General features: G+C 29.7%; 4 protein-coding genes across 6 annotated transcripts in view; 2 read left to right on the forward strand and 2 right to left on the reverse strand.

Moving 5' to 3' along the window:
- Positions 1-16766, reverse strand: LOC126834668 (uncharacterized). 2 transcript variants are annotated; one of them, XM_050566765.1, is made up of 3 exons: positions 16169-16766; positions 1377-1972; positions 1-1297 (listed from the first exon to the last, which is right to left on the reverse strand). In XM_050566765.1, the coding sequence occupies exons 2-3, from the start codon at positions 1961-1963 to the stop codon at positions 307-309; spliced, it is 1578 nt and encodes a 525-aa protein (XP_050422722.1). In that variant the 5' UTR covers positions 1964-1972; positions 16169-16766; the 3' UTR covers positions 1-306. The 2 variants fall into 2 exon arrangements, with proteins under 2 accessions (XP_050422722.1, XP_050422723.1); XM_050566766.1 differs by lacking the exon at positions 16169-16766 and adding an exon at positions 2480-2527.
- Positions 3809-8317, forward strand: LOC126834666 (uncharacterized). The gene is made up of 4 exons (XM_050566762.1): positions 3809-3951; positions 6146-7077; positions 7142-7626; positions 7718-8317. The coding sequence occupies exons 2-4, from the start codon at positions 6165-6167 to the stop codon at positions 8117-8119; spliced, it is 1800 nt and encodes a 599-aa protein (XP_050422719.1). The 5' UTR covers positions 3809-3951; positions 6146-6164; the 3' UTR covers positions 8120-8317.
- On the reverse strand, positions 10579-18736 carry LOC126834667 (uncharacterized). The gene is made up of 3 exons (XM_050566764.1): positions 18582-18736; positions 12442-13048; positions 10579-12042 (listed from the first exon to the last, which is right to left on the reverse strand). The coding sequence occupies exons 2-3, from the start codon at positions 13038-13040 to the stop codon at positions 11040-11042; spliced, it is 1602 nt and encodes a 533-aa protein (XP_050422721.1). The 5' UTR covers positions 13041-13048; positions 18582-18736; the 3' UTR covers positions 10579-11039.
- The window catches only part of LOC126834665 (uncharacterized), a 13166-nt gene continuing 4201 nt past the window's right edge, over positions 15726-24690 (forward strand). Inside the window, exon 1 of one of the 2 annotated variants that reach the window (XM_050566760.1) lies at positions 15726-16099. The gene's annotated coding sequence lies outside the window, so the exon portion shown is untranslated. Of the gene's footprint in view, positions 16100-16209; positions 17026-24690 lie in introns of those variants that run through there. The other variant, XM_050566761.1, reaches the window with a different exon arrangement.

Genomic DNA, 24690 nt, shown 5'->3' on the forward strand with positions numbered 1-24690 from the left:
AGTGTATACATATAGTGTATTTGATAAATGCTAAAAAAAATGTCTATCCATTACATAATACCTACAGCGGATAATCAAATATTTTATTAAACATAAATAAATGTAATAATACTGAGCATTAATACATAAAAAGATTAGGCCTAGTTGTAGAAAAATAATTATTAATTAATACAAAATTGAAAAATTTGTACGTACAAATCCATAATTAATCAAACAACAATAATTATTAAAATTTGTTTTCCACTTACAAATTATTTTTTAATACATAATATATTATAATAATTTGAACAGAAACGACTAAGTTTTTTATAGTAGATAATATAAAATGGAAATAAACAGTAATGCAAACGTAAGTAATGATATGAATAATTTGTTGTTATTTGCGACATTTTTTTCTCCAAAAAATCTTTTGCATATCTGTTTCTCCAATAGTCGGGCTCCGCATAGAACAATTGGTACACCAGTTCCAGGTTGTGCGGAAGCACCAACAAAGTATAAGTTTTTGAATATTTTGCACTGAATACTTGGCCGGAACCATAATACTTGAAACAATTTGTGAGATAGTCCTAATATGGATCCTTTCCACAAGTTAAACTCTTTTTTCCACGTTCTGGGATCGTTTACCATCTCATGTTCGATCATATTACTGAAATTAGATATCTTGAGTCTTTTCTCAATAGTTTCAATAATATGGCTTCGAGCTCGATTTACCAGTTCATCAAAGTCAATAATCTTGTCGGATAAATGTCCAACCGGAACCAAAACCACGACCGTATCTTTACCTTCCGGTGCTGCAGTTGGGTCGATTCTACTGGGTACGTTTATATAAAAAGAAGGCTCGTCAGGCAAAGTGTGGTCCTTGAATATTTGATCGAAACTAGGCTTATACTTGTCGGACAAAAATATGTTGTGAATTTTCAATTGGGAGACAATTGTATTCATAGACCAGTAAAAGGATATTGAAGAAGAAGTGAGTTCTTGTTTGCCGAGTTTTGTAGCATACTTGGTTTTTGGCAGCAAATTGTTGTACGCATAGACCAAGTCGGCGTTGCAAATCACAATGTCACTGTTGATTACTCCACCGTTGCTTAGCTTTATTCCCTTTGCTTCACCTTGATCGTTGACGATAATTTCCTGGACGTCGCTGTTGTAGTTGAACTTGGCCCCGTGTTTGACAGCTATGCTCTCCAAGCTTTCAATGACTTTGTGAAAACCTCCTTTTGGATACCAAATTCCCTCAGCCAATTCTGTATACTGCAATAGGTTGTACGGAGCTAACCCATCGTAAGGCGACATTCTGTGTGTTATAACATACAATTATTTAATTAAACAATTTTATTATATGTAGATATAAGTTATTACGAAAAAATACTCACCCTAAATACATTGTTTGGAACGTGAATGCTCTTCTCATGTAGTCGCTTTTGAAATATTTACATGCTCTATTGTAAACCGTGTCTAACAAATGAAGTTTCAACACGTCTGGAATGTGCTTTGGATGGAAAAAATCATACCAATTCTGAAAATCCGTCTTTAACGCTACTTTAACGCTTCTTTGATAATGCACATGTGTTTCTTTAAAAAAACTTAATAATCGCAAAAATGTGTCTTCCCCGTCTCCTTCAAATTTTTCTAGCGATCTTTGCAATTTCGATATATCAGTTGTTAATTCAAAAGTTTCCCCATCATGAAAGTAGACCTTATAATTGGATGGACATTTTAATAGTTCAATATGATTGTAAATGTCTTCTCCCAGATCGTGAAACGTTTCTTCAAATATCTTAGGCATCAAGTACAGAGACGGACCTTGATCAAATCGATGGCCGTTATGTTTGATCAATGAACATCTTCCGCCGTTGTATGAGTTTTTTTCATATACATCAACTTGGAATCCTTTTTTACTAAGTCTGGCTGCAGTGGCGGTTCCACCGACGCCAGCTCCCACAATACAAATTTTTACCATTTTTGAAATCTAAAACAAAATAAAGGTAAAAGAGTTTAATAAATTGTAGTATTATGAAACCCATTTATGACAACACCACTGCTTGTATTGCTCTGAACTGTTTTACTTTTTTAAATAATTTTTTTGGTTAACTTTATTTTTTTTAATTTAAGATTTAAAAAAAATTTGATTGGTCGACAACCAGTTATGGATAGTTTTTTTAAAGTTATTTAAGTTTAGGATGGGAGGTGGAGTGTAGTTGAGTAATGTGCGCAGATAAAAAAAACTATTCGCTCTTCCACATTTCACCTCTCGTCTTAAATGTAAAACTTAAAAAGTAATAATCCAAAACTGGTATCGACCAGTCAAAAATCTCAGCTAATTATTCTTAATAAAATGACTATCTTGAATTACAAAAAAAAAATCAATATAATAAAAAAGGTAAAAAAAACTTTTTTGTTTAGAAAAATAAAAACCGTAGTGTTCATGACGCAAATGATTATGAATTAATTAAAAAAAAAACATTAAAATATTCACTAGAACAAGTTATTTCATTTGTGAAGTCTTTGTGGAACACTGTATGAGTAGGCTAGAATCAAAACTGACGACATGATCTAAAAATCACAGTTTTCAGAAAACGCAAAAAATCAATTAAATTCATACCTGTTTTCATACTAACCAAAATGTTGAAGGTTAATCTAGACCGGTTTTGATGGACTTTGAAAAACCCAATAAAACATTCGGATTCAGCATCAAAAATCCTATAAGGAAGTGTTGGCAACTTAGTTTTTGGATTATGTGCGTTTTGATTCAAGCCTACTCATATTTTGTGTTTCACATATAATTTGTAGTATTAGTAGACAAAAAAAGGAAAATTGCCATAACAAAATCTTAAGGAATTGTAAACGGATCATTCTCAATATTAACGACTTAACTGCTGAAAATCAACAATTAATTGGCCTAAAAGTTCATTCTATGTGAGTACTACAGAAAAAATATACTTGGACAATTTTTTTTTTTTTTATTAGGTGTTGTAACTTGTAACTTAACCCATTTAAAAATCATCCACCGAGTATTTAAGTACCAATATACAGCTTATAAAAAGTGCAATGCATTTTTATGGTTTTAAAAATTTGGCATAAATGTTTAGTTCCTAGTCACATTTTAAAATATTTTTTGGACTATACATATTTTACGCTGAAATCGATAGTGAAATCAGATTTATATTTGAAGTTATAAACAAAAAACTTAATTTACTTAACATTTTTAAAAGTGCAATAACTTTGTGAGCATTAACTTTTTATGATTATTCTTTAAACGCGTATTTTTTTACGCTTTAAATAATGATCAAACAGAAATTGAATATCATACTTACTTTTAAGTTTTAAGCAAACAATATTATTTTTTAACTTTTTACTGTACCGTTTGCAATTTTTATTTACTTTTCATAAACTTTTGTTTCTATTTATTTTTAACATTTTATAGCTTATGTTAAAATCTCCTAAGCGATAGATAAATTAGTTTAAAGTCCTTTCATAATCAGTTTAATAGTGGTAATGTCTATGAAATATTAAAACTGTTATATAACTATATAATAACATAAAAAACCACACAAAGAATAGAAAATATGGTTTAATTGATTTAGATAAAATAGTACCTTTTACCGAAAGAAGTCAATTAACCTAAGTTAATCTTATTGATATTTAAAACAGATTTCCTAAAAATAATTAATATAGCTTAAGGTTAAACAACATAATGATAAAGTTCGTAACGATAAATTTTGTTAACACCATACAAATTATGAGCTAAATATTTCCCCACCATAATTCATATAAATTGTAATATATTTAAAATATTTAAAGTGTTTTACTTTTTAATATACACCGCACAGTACAAAACCAGCTTATCTGCTTATTAATTTTATTTAACAATAGTTATACTTAGTTTACGAAGTAGATTCACATTATAGAACAAGACAATCATATGTGTGTCGCGACATTAGGTATCAGGTAAGTGAAATAATGTACTTTGACTTGGTTGAAATGTTTTTTTTTAAATTTTTAACTTCTTTTGTTTGATTAGTTACTTACAAATAATAGTTAATAGATCGTTTTTCCAGACCTTCAAACCTTAAAAATTTAAACTAAAAAGATTTGTACTTTGATATTAGTTAGAAGTCAAATTATAAATGACATACGTAAAAGAACGTGTAAGAAATAAAATAATGGTGAAAGAAAAAGGTTTTTTTTCGCAATTTTCAGTAGTTGCATTTTTAAACTGGGCCCTAATATTAGTATTATCTCATAGTACTAATAAGTAATATCTCATAATACTAAATATTATTATAAATAGTATTATTAGGTAGATTATGGTAAATGATGATTTAACTAATTGAGATGTACAGAATGATCATCTGATATAAGAAAATCATTTTCTCGGAAAATATGAATATTTTGAAAATTATTTTTTTCTTATACTTTTAGGTACCTACACATTTTACTATATTTTCTAATACTATGAACATTTTTATCTTCGTCCTTTATACGTAAAAAAAGTGTGAACTTTTTGACAACAAATTTGAAAAATGTTAGCGTTTCAATTTTCAATTTTCACCAACCGGTTTTGGGAGTTGGGACGGCAACCGAATAGAACCATTACAAATTACAATATAAATCACACATCGGAAACTAAAACCTCTACTTTAAGAGAATACACTTTTCGGTTATTTTGGGTTTTTCCAGTATAATATTAATTTTGATTATTACGGTTTACGCTGTACGGGTGATCCTACGTTAGGTATTCTAATGGTTTTCATCATAAAAGTTGATAGATTATATAAGAACTTGAATACGTCTTAATAATAATAATAATAGGTAAATACAATCTATAAATATCTAAATGTCACCTCTATCAGTATTTTTTTGCTAATTCTAAATTTATGCTGATGTCAAGCAATGTTATAGTTTTCATGTGTAATTTGGTGATAGTAAACACTAAACAGGAATAGAAATATACATAAATAGGATTTGTTTCCTGTTCTTTTTTATGGTGTTTTGTTATATTTGCTTTTACATTACACCCATAATTTAATATTTAAATTTAATCTATACTGTAATAAGCATAATATAACTTTTTAGCATATATTTAAATCAAGCGATCTTGGTTTTTCTTGTTTCCTGCCATTTTCAGTGCCCCGATCACCACGGCATGGCGTTTATTATTATTAATAATCAATAGGTGAAATACCTAATTCAATTTAGGCGAAAACTGAATTAGGCAGTGTTCAACTCGAATGACGATAAAGATAAAAACCACAAATATGTGCTGCCTATAAAGTTAACAATAAGTGTCAGTGATACCTCCATGCATCGAGAGTTTAAACATGAAAATCTTATCATGATCACTACATAGTACATGTTTATTTCATTTTTTCATAACCAATAGTTTAAAACTTATTTATAATTAATTTTTATATTTTTTAATTAAAATGAACCGGTACGAACCGCGGTTATAATTGGTTGGAACTTTATTTTAAAGTTAAAACAAAAACAGAGATCATATGGACTTCTGTATTTTAGAAAACCGAAGCAAATGACAATTACAGGAAGATGTGTAACATATTTGTAGTCATAGCAAACGAACATATTGATGAAAATAAAAAATGCAAACGCTTACATTTTTTAAAAATATTTGTGTACTATATAATGAAATTAAAAACATGTTAATATTTCAAAAACGAGGTCTATACTTGTTTTACGCATATAGGATGATGATAAAAAAGTTAAAAGTATTGGAAAATATAGAAAAACATGTACGTACAAGTACAGAAAAAACTTTTTATTTTAATATTTATATTTTCCAAGAAAAATCGTCTTTTATCATAAGAATCACCCTGATATCAGATTTTTAATTAAAAGTGTATCTAAATTTATCTAACTTTTCTGTTTTAATAAAATTTTAAAATTTGTATTTTTATTTTCTCATTATTTTTTCTATTCGTATTTTTTTCCTAAGAAGTTGTCAGAAAAATCTGAACGTTGTAAAAGTAAGATACAACCTGTTTCTTTAGGGGGGATTAATATAGTCACGTGACACCCTGTTATTCAATAATCACAATATAGAAAAAACGGTTTTGTCGCCTTTTATTGTTTTAATTATGACATCTACTTACTATTGTAATACTAAAATGTTTTTAATTTTCAGGTTTTAGCGTACCATCAAAATGTTGTCTTATCTTGACGTCCATTTAGTATACACACTTCCTGCAATCGGAGTTTTAACATTAATCACTTGGCCTTTCATAAATCGATCCGAAATTTTTAAAATTACTTTTCTCTCCTTGTTAGCTCTTGTTTATACAACACCATGGGACAACTACTTAATTGCTAACGGAGCTTGGATTTATCAAAAAAATAAAGTTTTAGGTGTACTCGGATATGTTCCTATTGAAGAATATATGTTTTTCATCCTTCAAACAACATTAACATCGCTTTGGGCCCTGATGTGTATGCGATGGTCCACACCATGTTTAAATTTCAACTACAACAAACCAAGTTTTCAATTGATTCGATGGATACCAATTTTACTATTATCGATCACGACACTTATAGGATGGACTATCGCTATTCCTGGTGAAAAATCGTTTTACTTAGGCACCATACTTTGGTGGGTGTGCCCCGTAACTGCATTTGTATGGTACGGTGCAGGAAATTATTTTACAAAAAAAAAAGTTTCAGCATCAGTAGCAATAATAGTACCTACGGTGTACTTATGTTGGATCGATCAGTTGGCGCTAAAGCAAAACGTTTGGCATATTAACGAGCAAACTAGTTTGGAAATATTTCCTTTCGAGGATTTACCCATTGAAGAAGCATTTTTCTTTTTTATAGTTAACGTAATGATCGTTTTGGGCGTATGTGCCTATGACAAAGCTCGAGGCCTGAGTGAGACGTATACTTCCGATTACCCATATCAATTTGGTATGAACAAGCACTACATCGGTCAAATGTTGTTTGCGTTCCTCACTGATGAATGTTCGAAACCGGAAATTGTGGTTAAGGACATAAAAAAGAGTATGGACGTTTTAGCAATCGCTTCCAAATCATTTAACGTCGCCAGTTTTCTCTTCCAGTCAGGTAAAAAGTGAATTAAAAAAAACTAAAAACCTAAATTAAGTTTCATCTTATCATTACTATACAGGTATTAGACTAGATTTGATGATTTTGTACGCCTTTTGTCGAGTCACCGACGATATGATTGACGACGAGCCAGACGTCGACAAAAAAAAACGGAAATTGGAGTTGACCACACAATTTGTAGACGAACTGTTCGCCGACCGGAAATCAGACTATGACGTTAAAACAAAACCTCATATGCCTCAGATCAGCTGGCCATTATTCGAGTCAGAATTGTCCGACGACGAACTGGCTTGTTTTAGGGCGATATCCAGAATAACGTTTTACTTGCCACGTAAACCTTTCTACGACTTGCTTGCAGGATATAAATGGGATATCGACGGTCGATTCGTTAAAGATGAAACTGATCTGCTGTTGTATTCCAGTTATGTAGCTGGAAGTGTAGGCATGCTGTGCGTTTACGTGATGATGTACAGGAGTGACGATCGCGGATGCGAATTCAAAGAGAAACACGAATACGTTATTGGGAAAGCTCATCAAATGGGACAAGTGAGAAAAATATTTAATACATTTAAATAATACTGGGTAATATAGTGTTGTATAATTGTTTGTTTATAAATTTGTTCTGAACTTTTTATAGGTATTACAAATCGTCAACATCGCCCGTGATATAATTACAGACAGTGAAACGCTGGGTCGGTGTTACGTGCCTACCGATTACATGGACGACGAGATAGAAGAAATCAAAATATTATGCCACAAAAAAAACCCTAGAACGCTGGGTAACCAAAAATTGAAAAAATATTCCACCCGAATGATTCAACTGGCCAACAAATTTCAAACAGAATCGGTGGTTGGCATCAGGTGTTTACCAAAAGAGACAAGAGGTGCAGTTTTGGCAGCCACTGACATATATCAAGGACTGACTTCTAAAATACAATCGAATGCAATATACCCAAAAAGAGCAGCATTATCCAAATGGAGTAAAATATTTATAGGATTGTACTCTTTATATTTTAAAAGCATTCAATATATTTTATAAACAATAGTGGTTAAAATAACTGCAATGTATGTGTTTCAAATATGTATTAACATTAATGGCAAAACAGTTAATATCACAACTTCTTTAAGTACATTATTATTTTAATTTGTATTGTATACGTTTCCATTCAAACTTATAGTTAAAAGGATAGTTTTTATGTTTGATAAATTGTTTAATTTTTACAAATTAAACAGTTTTTCTGGCCAAATATTTGTTTTTAATATAGGTACTTGAAACACGTTTTATAAACTTTGTACGGTCCGAATATTGATTATATATTTTATTTTGTTCGTTTTAAAATAAATAATATTTCCCATCGATATTAAGCAAAATAATAAAAAAAAAATCGTTCAAACTTAATTTTCAATATAAATTTCACTAAGACGAGAACTGTGGCGATGACCACAACTGCTTCCACCAAGTTAAGACCAAAACTTGTAAAAGGTGGTTTTGATTATACAATATTAAGACTCAATTCAAATGATATAATTTTAGTGAAGGGTGGAATAGCTCCTTCAATAAATTAGTTGGAACAACATATCCGAGTCGACAGTTTTACAGGCAAAACGTTCCCAAAGGAAAAAATAAAGAGTGTCTTACATCAGATTGATCACCTTGTATATTAACCTTTTTTTTCTGTACATGTGCACCCGTTGACAGTCCTGGGAGGGCGACTATGCATTTAGACGTGTTCTCAAAAATTAAGCTTTAATTAAAGATTAAAGCGGAGGTCAATGCAGTGTAGTCAATTTTTACATTATGTTTCCAATATTTTATTATGGTAATGATAAATGAGATATAAGGTTTACTTAGTATTATTATATCACAATGAAATATTTACAACACTGCATATGGCTGCTAAGCTTCTATGCAAAAATTGAAGTCGGCTATCTACTGGATTAGTATATATTAATATATTCATAGCATTTCGTTAAAAGTGATTCTTTAGCTCAATAGTTACGCTTTTGAGTATAAGATAGTAGTAGTATAGCTGGTCCATGGTGATACCAGGCCGCCAACACTAAATTAGTATAATTAAATTAATGATAAAAATAACAAATGATAACACAAGGATGGTACTTATCACATATATAAATAGGTACGTCTGCAAGTTCTCATTTTATATTGTTTATTGTTATGGCCAACATCTATACATTAGTATTTTTAATTGTGTGTTCGGAAAATAGTATTGGTTAATAGTGATACAGTTTATAGTGAATATCGAGAAATTGCCGTCGCGTTTTTGTTTACATTAGTAGTACTTTGTCTGATTTAAATTTAATCTACTATGTGGTGTTACCGGTAAACGGTAATAAAGTCCATGGAAAAAATGTCCGATTAAATATAATAAATTATATAAAAATAGTAATCAAAATAAATAAATAATTATAGTCTAAAATAAATATTAATAATACACAAATAATAAAACAAAAATCCAGCACAGTTTAACCTAGCATAGTCCAAACCAAACACAGTATAAATCAGTACAGAAGAAGTTAGCTAATTGGTCAAAGTAATTATTAAATCTGAATGGAATTTGATCATAATCTAACGTTTCTATGCTAATCTGGAAATAGTAAGAATCCAGCACAGTTTAAACCAGAACAATTTTTGTGATTCATATATATATTTGGGCCTTTTGCCCGACTCTTTTTAAATCGGACTTTTTGTCCTCGGACCTTTCCCCCCCCCCGAACTTTAAGTCCGCAATTCGGTATTACCAAACCCTAATAGGCAAAACAAATTCGCCAACATACTTAAATCTTTATGAAAAACTAACCAATATTTGTTCGTTACATAAATCATTTTATTAACATTTTTTGTTGTTTACGCTTGTTTACTATGATAATTATAAAATATATTATTGTGTGATAAAATTTAAATATTATAATTTATATAACTAGCTTTCCTCGCACACGGATTAATAAATATAATTTCAACAAAGTACCCACAAATTATACATTTAAACCTTTCTCGTGAAACACTATTTATTGGCGAAAACCGGAATCAAAACGTGCACAGAAGCGGTAAACGAATTTGTTTTACTTATACTACGTAGAGATAAACAAGATAGTTGGTAAATGGCCCTATTTGAGTATTGACTACCGCCGACATATTGAAAATTTAAAGTGTAAAAGTGTCAGTGGTGCTATATATAACCCCATTTCTTCAAAAAATAAGATACTATTTTTAGATGTTTTTTTTTTGTGCTTGTGTACCTATAAATAATTTCTGAAACTAACGTATAAACTGCTTTAGTTAGCATTCAGCACCTTGATCGATAAAAAAAATTATCAAATTATTAATTTTATACTTGCGTATTAGAAAACTACACACCATTACATTACTAATATCTTAGAAACTAGATTGAAATTAAACACAAAAAAATGTTTAATTTATTTTATCAAAACATGGATCAACCACTGGTGTACATATAATATTGAAAATCAACAATAATTATACGTAAAAAAGTTAGATAGGTAGTGTAATTTAACAGTTAGCTGCAATACAGAAATAAAAATAATTCTTATAGATAATAAAACTGTGAAAATTTCAGTTTAAAATGACACAATACAGAAAAAATATATATATTAATCAACTTATTACTCATAAATTATAATTATAAAAAAATGGTCAACGACAATATTTATCTTGAGAGTTATAAAGAGTTAAGTAGCAAAGGTGGTCGTTATTTTATTATTATAAAGATTAAATCGTCAACCTTTCAGTCAATAAAATTATAAATTATGGTTACAAACAATAATGTATAATACATACCACAAATAATTTAATAAAGTTCAATTTTCACATTTGTAATTTTTTTAAACGATATTTTAATTACTTATGATATTTTGAGGGACATTTTATATTGTTTCTCTAAGTACATTATACCAAATGGTTATCTCATTAAATATATATTCTATTTAAAAACATAGGTAATAAACCAATATAGTACTGTCAAAAAGACTATTAACAATGTAGTGATATTAAACAATGGTTCCTTTTTAGTTATTTGTTTATTTGGAAAAAATCGATCGGTTAATTGTTTTTCCAACAGTCTAGCTCCACATAGAACAATTGGTACACCAGTTCCGGGTTGTGTGGAAGCACCAACAAAGTATAAATTTTTGAATATTTTGCACTGTAAACTAGGCCGGAACCATAATACTTGAAACATTTTGTGGGATAGTCCTAATATGGATCCTTTCCACAAGTTAAACTCTTTTTTCCACGTTCTGGGATCGTTAACTATCTCATGTTCGATCATACTACTGAAATTAGATATCTTGAATCTTTTCTCAATCGTTTCAATAATATGGCTTCGAGCTCGATTTACCAGTTCATCAAAGTCAATAATCTTGTCGGATAAATGTCCAACCGGAACCAAAACCACGACCGTATCTTTACCTTCCGGTGCTGCAGTTGGGTCGATTCTACTGGGTACGTTTATGTAAAAAGAAGGCTCGTCGGGCAAAGTGTGGTCCTTGAATATTTGATCAAAACTTTGTTTATAATCTTCAGCCAAAAATATGTTGTGTACTTGAAATTGGGAGACAATTGTATTCATACACCAGTAAAAGGATATTGAAGAAGAAGTAAGTTCTTCCCTTCCAAGTTTTTTAGCGTACTTTGTTTTTGGCAGCAAATTGTTGTACGCATAGATCAAGTCAGCGTTGCAAATTACAATGTCACTCTCAATTACTTCACCATTGCTTAGCTTTATTCCCTTTGCTTCACCTTGATCGTTGACGATAATTTCCTGGACGTCGCTGTTGTAGTTGAACTTGGCCCCGTGTTTGACAGCTATGCTCTCCAAGCTTTCAATGACTTTGTGAAAACCTCCTTTTGGATACCAAATTCCCTCGGCCAATTCTGTATACTGCAATAGGCTATAAGGGGCTAACCCGTCGTAAGGTGACATTCTATAGTTTATCATAAAATATAAATTAGTACATCGAAATAGGTATAAAAAAAAATATGTACTTATGCTTCAAAGGACCAATGTAATATTTCTTCATAAAGAGTTATTGACCAATCAACATTTAAATTAAAACACCCTTTTTAATGTAAAAAAAAATGGTAATTCCAACACAAAAATTAGTTATGAAACATTTTGTAAAAAAAATACATAGAACCGGATAGAAAATAAAAACTTAAAACTGAGATTTACAAAATGTATTTTTGTACTTTGGGTCTAAAAATCCAATTTCATTACATTTCCTGAAAGAAACAGATTTTTGAATAATGAACCCTGAGATTTCTTTAGATTTAAGAGGAAAAATCGGTGTTTGTTCTATTCTAAAAATTCTTTATAAACTTACCCCAAATACATTGTTTGAAACGTAAATGCTCTTCTCATGTAGTCACTTTTAAAATATTTACATGCCCTTTTATAAACTGTATTAGATACATCTAATAAATGAAGTTTCAATATGTCTGGAATGTGTTTGGGGTGGAATAAGTTATACCAGTGTTGAAAATTATTTTCCAACGATAATTTGATGCTTCTATGATAATGCACATGTATTTCTTTATAATAATTTAAAAATCGCAACATAGTATCTTCTCCAGCACCTTCGTATTTTTCCAAACATTTTATCATTTTTGACATATCAGTTGTTAGTTCGAAGTGGTTTCCGTCAGGAAAAGAGACATTATAGTTGGATGGACATTTTAATAGTTCTATATGATTATAAACATCTTCTTCCAAATCGTTAAAAGTTTTTTCAAATATTTTAGGCATCAAGTACAGAGACGGCCCTTGGTCAAACCGATGACCATTATGTTTGATCAATGAACATCTACCGCCGTTGTAGGAGTTTTTTTCGTAGACGTTCACTTGAAATCCTTTTTTACTAAGTCGGGCTGCAGAGGCCGTGCCACCAACTCCCGCTCCAATGATGATTACTTTTATCACCATTTCAAAAACTTTTAACAAAATAATATATATATTTATTTGTTATAGAAACAAAAATATTATACTCAGTCAATTCACGTAATATAATGAACACTCAATACACCCTTATAATCTTTAATGGAACTTGAAAGTGTCATATATTTCAGTAGAAAGCTACAAATATATTAATAATATAAAGCGTAGTATAATAATAACAACAATAATACCATGACTGCCTATAATCCTATTATATTATATTACCTATAATTTTCTAATAAAATAATATTTTCTTTTATATATTACCTTTTGGCAATATCTGTTTTTATGAATAGATAATTTTCCTAGGTAAATTTATTAGACTGTCGATTAAGGTAAATTACTGTTTACCTTAATAAGATAAAATGTACTGTTACCTTACTCTATAGTCTATTAAACTTGGAATAACTGCATCTTGGATTTTTTCGTGCGGATAAAATCATGAAAACAAGTATTTTGAGTAATAAATAAAAAAAAATTCGAAAATCGAAGATACCAAGCTTAATTGCTTAAAATATACAATACGAGACAAGAGATCACAAGATTACTTCGCTATTTACACATTTTGAGATATTTACAAGGTACCAACACTGTAAGCTATATTATTTTCTTAGCTTCAATGCCAAACAAAAAAATTGTTAGTTTACTGTGGTTTTTTCAACTTTATTTTATATCTGGTTCCATGATAACTTTTGAACCAATAAGCTGGTTTCTTGCATAAAAAAATCTATTAATTACTACCCATTTACGTACGAATTCCAGATACTTCATAGGGCCAAAAGTTTAAGCTAAAATGTAGTTGACCTAACTATTTATTTAGTTATTCCATATAATATATGTACTTACATATTAACCATAATTTTAGTTGGACCAACTATGTTTTTTTTCTGTGTACCTGCTTTTCGAACACAATGATGGCTATTGATAAAAATAAAAGAAAAAACAGTTAAGAAAATAATGAAAATCTTTACTCATAGCAAACAAACTGATTGATAAAAACTAAAAATCCAAACGCTAACATTTTTTTAATTTGTTGTCTGCATATGTATGGAGTTAAAAACATGTTCCGGTTTGAAAAAACGAAATCCATAATTATTTTACGTATAAGGGATGAACATAAAAGTGTTTCGAGTATTGAAAAATATAGTAAAATATGTATCTACAAGTATATGTAAAAAAATAATCTACAAAAAATTGATATTTTTCTAGAAAATGAGTCTAGCATCAGATAGATTACCTGTAGTTCACGCGAAACAACCAAGTTACATCTAATAAAATTACATATTTTTAGAAGATAAAACAAACTTTTGTCTTTCTTAATTTTACAACTTCATGATGTACATCTACATCATAGTAAATTGCACCTATTTCAATACCTAATAAAAAAAAATATATACTTAATATATGTTTGAAACAAAACTTGTTTACAATAGTAATCGACTAAAATTTCAACTCAACCAAAATGCTATACGTTTCTAATTTAAGTATAAAAAAACATTACACATACTTTATGAGAAAAGTAGCTTCGATGCCAAACTTTTATTTATTTAAATTTATAAGATTGTTCAATTGAAATTAATTATGTTTAATAATAGTCTTAAAACTTTCTAAATAAAAACTACTATCTGCACACATAAGTGGGTTATATAATAAAAATGAAGCATATTATTATAGACTCTTATCTCTTGGGTATTATGTGAATTAAGCTATTAGTAGTAATCTATTATATTATAATAATGTTATAAAGTATAGGCGTTTATTATGTAAACGACTCATTTTGGTCAAAAATAATAATGAAATATACTTGACGATTTTTTATTTATATCACAATTTAATATTCAAACTAATTTTGGATTTAAAGAAATTCCTTTTTAATTCGCCCTTCATAATAAACATCTATTTAATTATATTGTTATACGTACTACACTTTTTTTTAGCTTTATAGTTCTGGACGGAATTTTGTACGTCTATTCCCACGGATTAATTTGTCTTAAGTCACAACAAGGTTAGTGCGAAAACAAATAGTGGAGAAAGGGATTTAAATGGGAGGAATTTGGGGGAAGAGGAAAAGATACCTGTGTGTTGCCTCCAGTCTTGTTTTTTAAATATACAGCTTAGCGGTGCAACTATATACAACAACGGCGATGACTTTATGCGGATTTCCGCCGTTAACAAAGGTAGCCTCGTCATAGTTCACCATTAGTTCGGCCGTCTGTTTACGATGGAAATACTATTATATAAGTGTCGTCGTTTTTGTGTATAGCACCGCTAAATGTATATTTTTAAATAAATGCCCTCAGTCACAATCGTCAATCCAGTTCCCACATATCACGTCACGATTACAACAAACCATTCCATATAATTATTTTTCTTAACCTTGTATAATGTATAATGTGAGCGCGACCAAATTAATCATTAAGACTAGAAGTCCACGAATTAAAACAACTACGATTAAAGAGGAGTCAGCTGAAAGCTATTTAGTATTTACAAATGATATAAAAAAAATCCAAAAGGAGTTGTTTTGCTATATTGCGTAATATCATTATTATAATATCATAAAACGAGGGATCAGACCGCTAATATGGTCACACTGTAAATTACAGTAACTTATCCCGCGCCGGATGTCACGGCCCACTCCAAATCCCGAGTATCAAGCAAAGATAGTAGTCACTAGATATCGCCATTATCCATACCGGCTGCACAGTGCACATCATGAATCATGATCGTCTGACGGCCAAACGGTATTCGAATAACACGGAAGTTTTAAATATCTCTATAAATATAATGTATATATATTTATATTATTTATAAAAAAAAAAAAATGTAAATCAAGGTGGTAAAATAATTTTGTTTTTATTGATAATATATTATGTACCTTTTCACCTTTAAAAGTCTTAGAGTCGTTAAATAGTATGGCAATAATAATATTGTGTTGACATTTTCGAATTCAGCGCTGTTTCGAGTTAAGATAGTGTTCACACTACAGTATACATTATTCAACATTCATACCAGACGATTGACGAAGTACGAACACACTTATAAAGAACGTATGTATATAAATGGTATTCAAACATAATATATTTTTAGATTTCGACATGTGGTGTAACAGTTATTACCTTATCGAAATGTGTTATTCGGATGTTGAAAATTGACCAGAGTGGTTACTCTTGGTAATAATATTATTACCGGGGTGTGATTTGCACCGTGTACTTCACCGCCTAGTCTGCCGTTCGTCGGTGGTATTGTTCCCGAATCGTATCCACGATAGTAGTATGATGATCACGTCCGCGCACCTGCACTGCGCGACTGTTCGCAACAGCAATTCACTGACGATCAAACGAGTAACGACAACTACAACGTTTCAAATACACGGCACGACAAAGTTGTATACACCGCGTCGTGGTGGTTTCGATGCGATGGTTGAGTATCGATGCAACTGCGACGTAGGTTTTCTACAATATTATGAAAAATGAAGGGATTCCCAAAATCGCAACGGAACTCATTATTCGAGACCACTTACATTAACGGACAGGACTACAATAGAAATAATATTCGAAAAGTATTCCTTATAGTTATAGTATCGGGCCTACCCGATGGCAATATTTTATTATGAATAATTATTGTTATAGCGCGCGACGTCGTCCTTGTCACATTTGTGTTTACTGTAATAATAGTAAATTGCGTGCCGACCAACTGTTATATAGCATCAATGTGTGGCGCCTGCTGTCGGGCCGAGACCCGAGTACTGTGGTGTCGTGTAGTTTTTGTCTTTTGATTTTCAGTGTGCAATTGGAAGGGGTTTGAGCCGTTTGTCGTCGGCGGTTTCCGTGCACCATCTCAATCGCCCGCGTTTTTTAATTTACTTACAATTTTTTTTTCACGTCGACATGCGCACGGTGATACGGCAAATCATATACATGTAACCACTCTGTTATTATTAATTTTCGTCAAGGCTCAACCCGAAAGTAGTACCGTAAGTACATACAATTTTCCGTCTGTTATGAATTATTGTATTACATTAATTTCTACACTCGTTATCAGTAAAACAAAAAGAGGGTAGATTAAAATAAAAAACGCTTGAGTACTCGAAACCCTATGAGGTAAAGCGCCGAGTGGGGTATTTATAAATAAATGTGGCAAATGTAAATACATTTTTTTTATAGAAAAAATCAACAAGTTTTCTCTAATTTTTTCAACTGATATTAAACATTTTTTTTTCATTGTTACCCTCGGCAGCAAAGGCCATTGGGTTACATTAGACTATATTAACATAAAATACGACACATTTGATTATAAATTAATTGCACATTAAATGGCGAAACATTGAGTAAAAAAAAAAAAACCTATTGCTTTGCAGTTTTCCATAAATCAGTATCCGTAATGGTATTTTTTTTAATTTTTACGATGATTACGGCCTATGATATTATTAGACTAATGGTATAATTTCTATAATATAACAGTAAATATTTATTTTCTACGGTTATCTAATAAATTTTACATTGTAGTCGATAAAAATTAATAATCTTACCTACACTTTTATTAGTAATCCTTTCTTTACCTATTTGAACTCGTTTTCCGACATGTTTTGTTTTTTACTTGATTTTTAAAAAGTAAAAAAATATTATCTATACCTTAAGGCTACGCATTACGAAATACGAACCAGCCAATTTTACATATTATTAATATTTAATGTTTGTTAATGGATAATTATTTATTCCTTGTTGTCTATTTATTGCTTTATTGGTTTAGTACAATACTTAGGCACTAATAGTTGCCCGATCTTCCTATAATCTTCTACAATGTCGTAGTAAATTTAACTTAATAGGTAGAAAAAACTATATAATGTGTGTATAATAATATATAATTTTTATATTTTTTTAAATAAATAAACAATATGTTTTTTTTAATTAATTGCAATTTATGACTTGTAATAATTAAAAACTTATTGCCTCTAGTTATAATATTTAAAACGCACATTATTTTATTTCGAGTTTTTTTATTTTAATATAAAAAAATTGATCATAATTTAAAAGCAAATAAATTCTCGACTACGTCGGTCGTTAACTGGACATGGTTATATTGTTGTTATTACTATTGATGTATTCGAATTGTTTTTTTTTTTGTTTTAATTACTAAAAACAAAGTGGAGAGGACAAGTTTTATCTAGAAACATTTTCGCGTTTTAAAAAATTACATTTTTAACATCCTCTCTTTCGAAAATCTATTATTAAGTTGCTAAATTTATTTAAATGTAAAAAATAAAATACATGATTATTTAAATAAAAACTTCATTTCGAGAGTAATTGGAACCCACAACCCTTTGCCCTACGGATACGCCACTGACAAGAAGCCATTCAATAGTACGTACCTTAATACACAGAAAAAAATACATAGTTGTTTAAATAAAAGTTTAGTTAGACCAACTATTAATTTTAGTTGAACCAACTATGTATTTTTCCGTGTATTAGTCATAAACAGTGTTTATTGTATTTATTTAATTCAAAGTAGATAGCATAAAACAATACTTACTTAATATTGTTAAAAATAATTTAAAAAATATTTATTATTAAAAGTAAAAAATTATAAAAATACAACAATAATTTATTAATGGTTCGTTCTAAAATAAAAAAGACGACTGTTTGACTCGTAATGTAAATTGACCACTAACATTTATAATGCTTACAATCAATTGATTGAACTATTCCTTTTAGTAGATATTTTTACTGTATTTCTTAATACTTTAGGTAGGTATATTTACTTGGTCGTTGAGTTTAATGATAACAAAGTACGATTACCTTTAGCATGCTATAAGCTTAATAGTTATTCAAATTATCAAAATGTTACATAATGGGTCATAATGATCTGTATTGTTCTATCTTAATACGTATATTTTAAGTATTAATTGGGTTGTATAAAGGCTATCAACTTAAAAGTCGATTTAGGTGATATAATTAAATCCCTTTTCTTTTGTTACTTTTCATGTCTACGCAAATTACTAATCATTTCGACGTTATTACGTTTCAGGGTCATGAGTGGTATTTCATGCGTGTTAGGGTCTAGAAGGTTAATATATTATTACAATATATATTATTATTGTTAATATATTATTAACAATACCATATTCTATATACTATTTTCAGTGTTATAAAAACAAAATAATGTTTAAAAGTATTTAATTATATAAGTTATTTGAAAATTCATATTTTGTAAACTTAAAATAATACTTAAATAATAATAAATAGCCAGCAAAGTGAGGCTCAGATGTCATAGGTTTTTAGAAATTATTAAAACTGAGTGATCAAATCAGATTAAAAAAAAGTCGCTTCGAATCTGTAAACGTATTATTTTTACGTTAATAATTGATGCAGAAATAGTAAAATAAAATGGCGGTACAATTCTACTTAGATGTCGATTTCGAGCTCCAAGGTCACTATGCGTTAGTAATGTGATTTTTTTGTACTGACCTTAAGTTTTATTTGTACAAAATAATAACGATAGAGAGCGCGAGATCGTACAGTCCCTTCATAAAATACCTACTCTACGACCTATTATAATTAAAATTATTATAATAATCAGGATTTAGCACAGTGAAAAGTCTAGATGATTATCGATCAATATTGTATCAGGCTGGTTTCTTAGAGATAAAGATAAAAATGTTTATTATGCTTAAATACTATTGAAATATGTACATTAAATGCATTTATAAAATCGATTATTATTATTAGAGTTGATCGTCTGTCTATAAAAATGTATTGTCATAGTTACCCATAAATCGTAATTAACAATATAATGAAAATATTTGTATTACCTGTTGACTGTTGATTCACTCATACATGGCAACTTGGAAATTGATTTCGGCCAAAATATTATTTCCCCCTATTTTGGATTTTTCCTTAATAAAAAAAAGTTTAACTACAGATTTTTGAGAAAATTTTATACATTATAGTACCGTTGTAATCTACTCTTGGTCCAATTTATAGACCAAATCTCATTAACTGCGTGAAAAAGTGTAACCCTTCTAGAGGAAACGGTTTATTGTATTTTTTTTTTTTTGGTTTTCAATATTTATCGGTAGTACTATAAAAATAAAATAATATTAATCATATATAATTATAATTATTTATATCGCGGGTCTAGACACAAAAAAAACACATCATTGTAAAAACAATGCCTTCTCGGCTCCGCTTTGGAACTAAAAAAAAATGTTTTATTTAAACATAACCAGTTTTCGTAACGAATTACGTAACAAAAGTAAATAAAAAAACTGACTGAACAATTGGTAAAAGATGCTGTGTGATGATGCGTAGAGTTTTTTTTCAGTGATACAATTTTATTGCAGTGAAGGAAGCAAAATGAAATAAAATACATTCGCTGTAATTCTAAAATAGTTTTTATATTCTGTACTATAACTTTTGGTGTGACTCCTGCACAATTTTACAAAAACTACTTAAATCCTTTTGATTCTCACCACTACAATTACATAGTGTTCTAATTGGATTTTTATATAAAGTTGCGTTTAAACTAACATATTGTCTCTGATTCTAGATAAGTATAGTACATAAATACAAAAAATGATTTAATTTGTTTTATTACCATAAATAGCTATATATAAAATATATAACCCTATAACCTCATAACCTCGTGTAAAACTAAGTATTACGTAACATCATATTATATAATTACTATATATTGAATGATGTGCAGCCTGCAGGTGTGTGGTGGAGTGAGATAGCTGATAGTGTATCAACGCATAGTCGCCGATTCGAATCTCGGCCACTGGCGGGGTTTGTTCTTCCGAGCGAGCAACTGTCTGGGGGAAATAATGGCCACCTGCACCTTCTGAGGTTAACTTGTTTGGTAGCGTTAGGTCGGCAGCCAAGCTATAAGCTCAAAAATGCCAAATCTAAACCGTCTAAGCCTCGATCCGCGGGAATAACAGACGTTAAACGTAAGAGAGGACTATTTATTGAATAGTAATATTTATTTGTGTAAATTAAAATATGTTCCTTTATAGATTTGTTAAACAGTCTAAATTGCACTTTGGTAAATTTAATTAAGAAGTGGACTGCCAGAACACTAATGTAATATGTATTCAGTATTTGGTACTCAAAACACTCAATATGATCTTTAGTTCATATTATGGTATAATAGGAATGTATAATAAATTGCGCATCAAAGTATCGTATACGTGAACCTGATTTATTAGTTTTCACGTATGAGTTTTTATCAGTGCCTGGGGCCTGGTAGGGGCATTATTTCTAAGTTAAAATACTCATGAACTTCCTTACCTTACCTGAATGTCAAATAGACACAAAACCTAATATTATAATTGGCAAAAGAAAAATAGAACATGAATTCGCACTTATAATAACCACAGGGCACAGACTATATAAAAAGGTTATAACCAAGTTATACCATTTGAAAAATTATACTGTATGGCTGAGAACATCTGACCGTGGGAACCTATGATAGCTCACCCACTAGGCCGAAAACAAAGGAAATTTTAAAAAATACTATTAAGGGACTCCCAAGAAATTAGTGTAGCTGCATGAGTTAGTATAAATTATTGTGCAGATATTTTATTAATCAGAATAATTAATTAATAGACTCATTAATATTATTGTAAAAACTCAAAAATCAATCATAGGAATTAAAAATGATATATGACTATTAGGGTATTTCTTATTTGCACGTTTTCTGAATTTTAATTATTTAACCCCCCTATTTGAATAAAAAAAAAAGAAACAATTTTTGTGACAATTTCATGTTAAATTAATTTTTCTTGACAATTTTCTGCCCTTGCAGTACAATAATTATATTAAAATAGGTAAAATTGCAGGTACTTTAAACGGAAAACTTCTCCTCGTTACAGCGAATGATTAAGATCGGAATAGAAAGTTCGAAGTAGACTTAACATTTTTTTTTAATCGAATAGGAGGATGACATAACTAATTGAAATTCGGAAATCACGCAAATAAGAACCACCCTAATGACTATATTATCGCAGATTAGATATTTTCTTTTATCTAATCTGTGATATTATTAGGAAATTTATGCTTGAATCTGCAATCACACCGATTTCGTTTTGAATCATGTGATTATATGGTTTTTTTTTACATGCCAAATAAGCTATATATTTTCATATAGTCTGTGTTTATACAGAATAATTTAAATCAGAATGGTTGCCTACTTTCATGTGAAAACAAAAAAACGTTTTATATCACCATATTTTTGAAGAAATTATTTTATTTACGGGCAGTCAATAAAAATCAAGTATATAAGTACACGGTTAAATATACAGTAAAATTGATATTTCGTTACGCTGTCATTTTATTTCTGATGATATCTTTCAACCATGATTATGTGGTATTTAATTTAAAAAATAAGTTAAATATTAATTTAGGACTCAACATCTAGAATTTTTAAATATTCACCACTTCAATAACGCAAAAAAATAATATTTTACAAATAACTCGGCAATGAAAATTAAATTTTGGGGGCGTACCGTCGTAAAGAACCCAACTTTGTTGTTTGAATTGAACTAAAACATCATATAAAAAAAAATGAAAATAATTGCTGTGGTGTTATATTAGGTATGACGCCACACTAAACAGTATTGGGCGATAAATAAACTAATAAACTACACAGTGGCGTAGCTACCGTCGGTGCAAGAGGGACAGCTGCCTGGTCGCATTTAATTTTAGGGCGTTTTTGTACGGTTTACTATACACGTTAACATGTAATATAGGGTGCTAAAAAAATGGCTTGCTCCTGGACGCTTTAGCCTCTAGTTACGCCACTGAAACTAAATTGTAATAAAAACTGTTTTTTCCTTTATTGCCATGTAGAAAAAGATACAAATACTATGGTTCTGATTAATAAATTCTTGGGAATAATATTATTTACCAACTTGAAAAAAACAAACATAAAATTATTGAACTTGGAAATTCTTTAAAATAAGGAAAAACTAGAAAATACGTATACCCACACGTTTATATATTAAAATCACTTTTAAGTTATCACAGTTCATAAAGACATTCGTCCTCGGAACTCCCGACCCTTTTATGTTCCGTTCCCACGTATTTCTCGACCCTACTGTGCTGTTTTTAATGCTATTAAGGCTTCACCAGTGCAATGTCATTAACCTACTTTTTATTACATTCACATATAACTACTATTTACAATGTTCAAAATTTATTTATATTATCTGAGAGAAAACGGGTTTGTATAATATTGCAAAGCTTCATTTATCTAAATTAAAGTTGACTGTTTTGAATACATTTTCGAGGCGTGTTGTTTTTTTAAATATTTTTCTTGTTGAGCACTCGCATAGTGTAAGTTACATTATTATCAATATATATTACGTTATTAATTACTATATTTTGTGCAAATTTTTTATGAAACTTTCATAATATTATGACAGTTTATAGACCAAGTTGGAACATGCGTGAAAACTCAGTTATTACTTGCCCACACATATATAACAAATTATTAAATAGGACAAAACGTATTCATTTATCTTTTGTTGTTTAAACTTGTACACTGTAATTTGATGAAACATGTTTATGTTTTGTTTAATAAGTTTTGGATGTGTACCTAGTCAGTGTGTTACAGAATTTTTGAAACATACCTACCAAGTATTTTTATAATTTTCTGTTTATTCTACATGTGCTATTTATTTTCTCTATCTTCGACCAATCGGTCAAACATTAATTTCACTAACTGAACTTTATATGTGTTATGAAAAATGAGCACAATACCCTACAATGCCTACATCATAATGGGTCGGACCAAATTGGCTTAAAACGTTTATGTACCTATACATAGTAAACTGTAAACATTCCTTATTACATGGTTGTTTTGTCCTGCTTTAGAAGTTGTAGCTAAAATTGAAATGACACCGCCGTAAAGTCATGATTTCACTTGAAACAAAATACCCCTGAAAAGTTATTGTTTTTAACGCCTCAGCATTTATAATAAACACATATTTACGGGTCACTAATTGTCATGTACAGTAATACAATATTGTCATATGATAGTTTATTGTTATATCTTAAATTTTCCCGTTTGATTTTATGTACACCACTTTTAGTCACGGTGTTGATTTTTGTTAGATGTGCTATTTTGACATTAGGTGTATGTAACACTGGGTAGTAGGGTATTGTCAGGAATACATATATTTATATTTTTAATATTATTTTTATTATAATATAATAGTATATTTTTTTCTGCAATTGTCAATTGTCAATGATGCGGAAGGAAGTATTGAACCAGCGTAGCCTTTAAATCTCAACTTGTTCGTTTTTATTTACAAAAAACTTTTTATTAAACATAGTTTCACAATTCACACATAAAGCAAATATCTTTATACACAGTGTGCTCTTTTTATAATAGAAATTAAGGCTTAAATTTAGATTAAATGGTTAAATTATTATTTGAAGCGCCTTTAAAATTGTACATTTTAGGTCAATACCCATGGGACCCACGCCCTCTTCAATATAACATGTCCTTGAGTATACAGGTATTGAGTCACGTAAATCTTTACTTTAAGTATCGACTTTAGACATGTATACATGCACAATAGTTGTATTCAGGAAATTACATAACACGCCACACGTGTGTAGTTTGCATTTTCATA

Source organism: Adelges cooleyi, unplaced genomic scaffold (assembly GCF_023614345.1).
Source record: "Adelges cooleyi isolate 19-005CV unplaced genomic scaffold, UGA_ACOO_1.1 ACOO_flye_CR_arks_rails_tigmint_CR_PRNA_21, whole genome shotgun sequence".
NCBI lineage: Eukaryota > Metazoa > Arthropoda > Insecta > Hemiptera > Adelgidae > Adelges > Adelges cooleyi.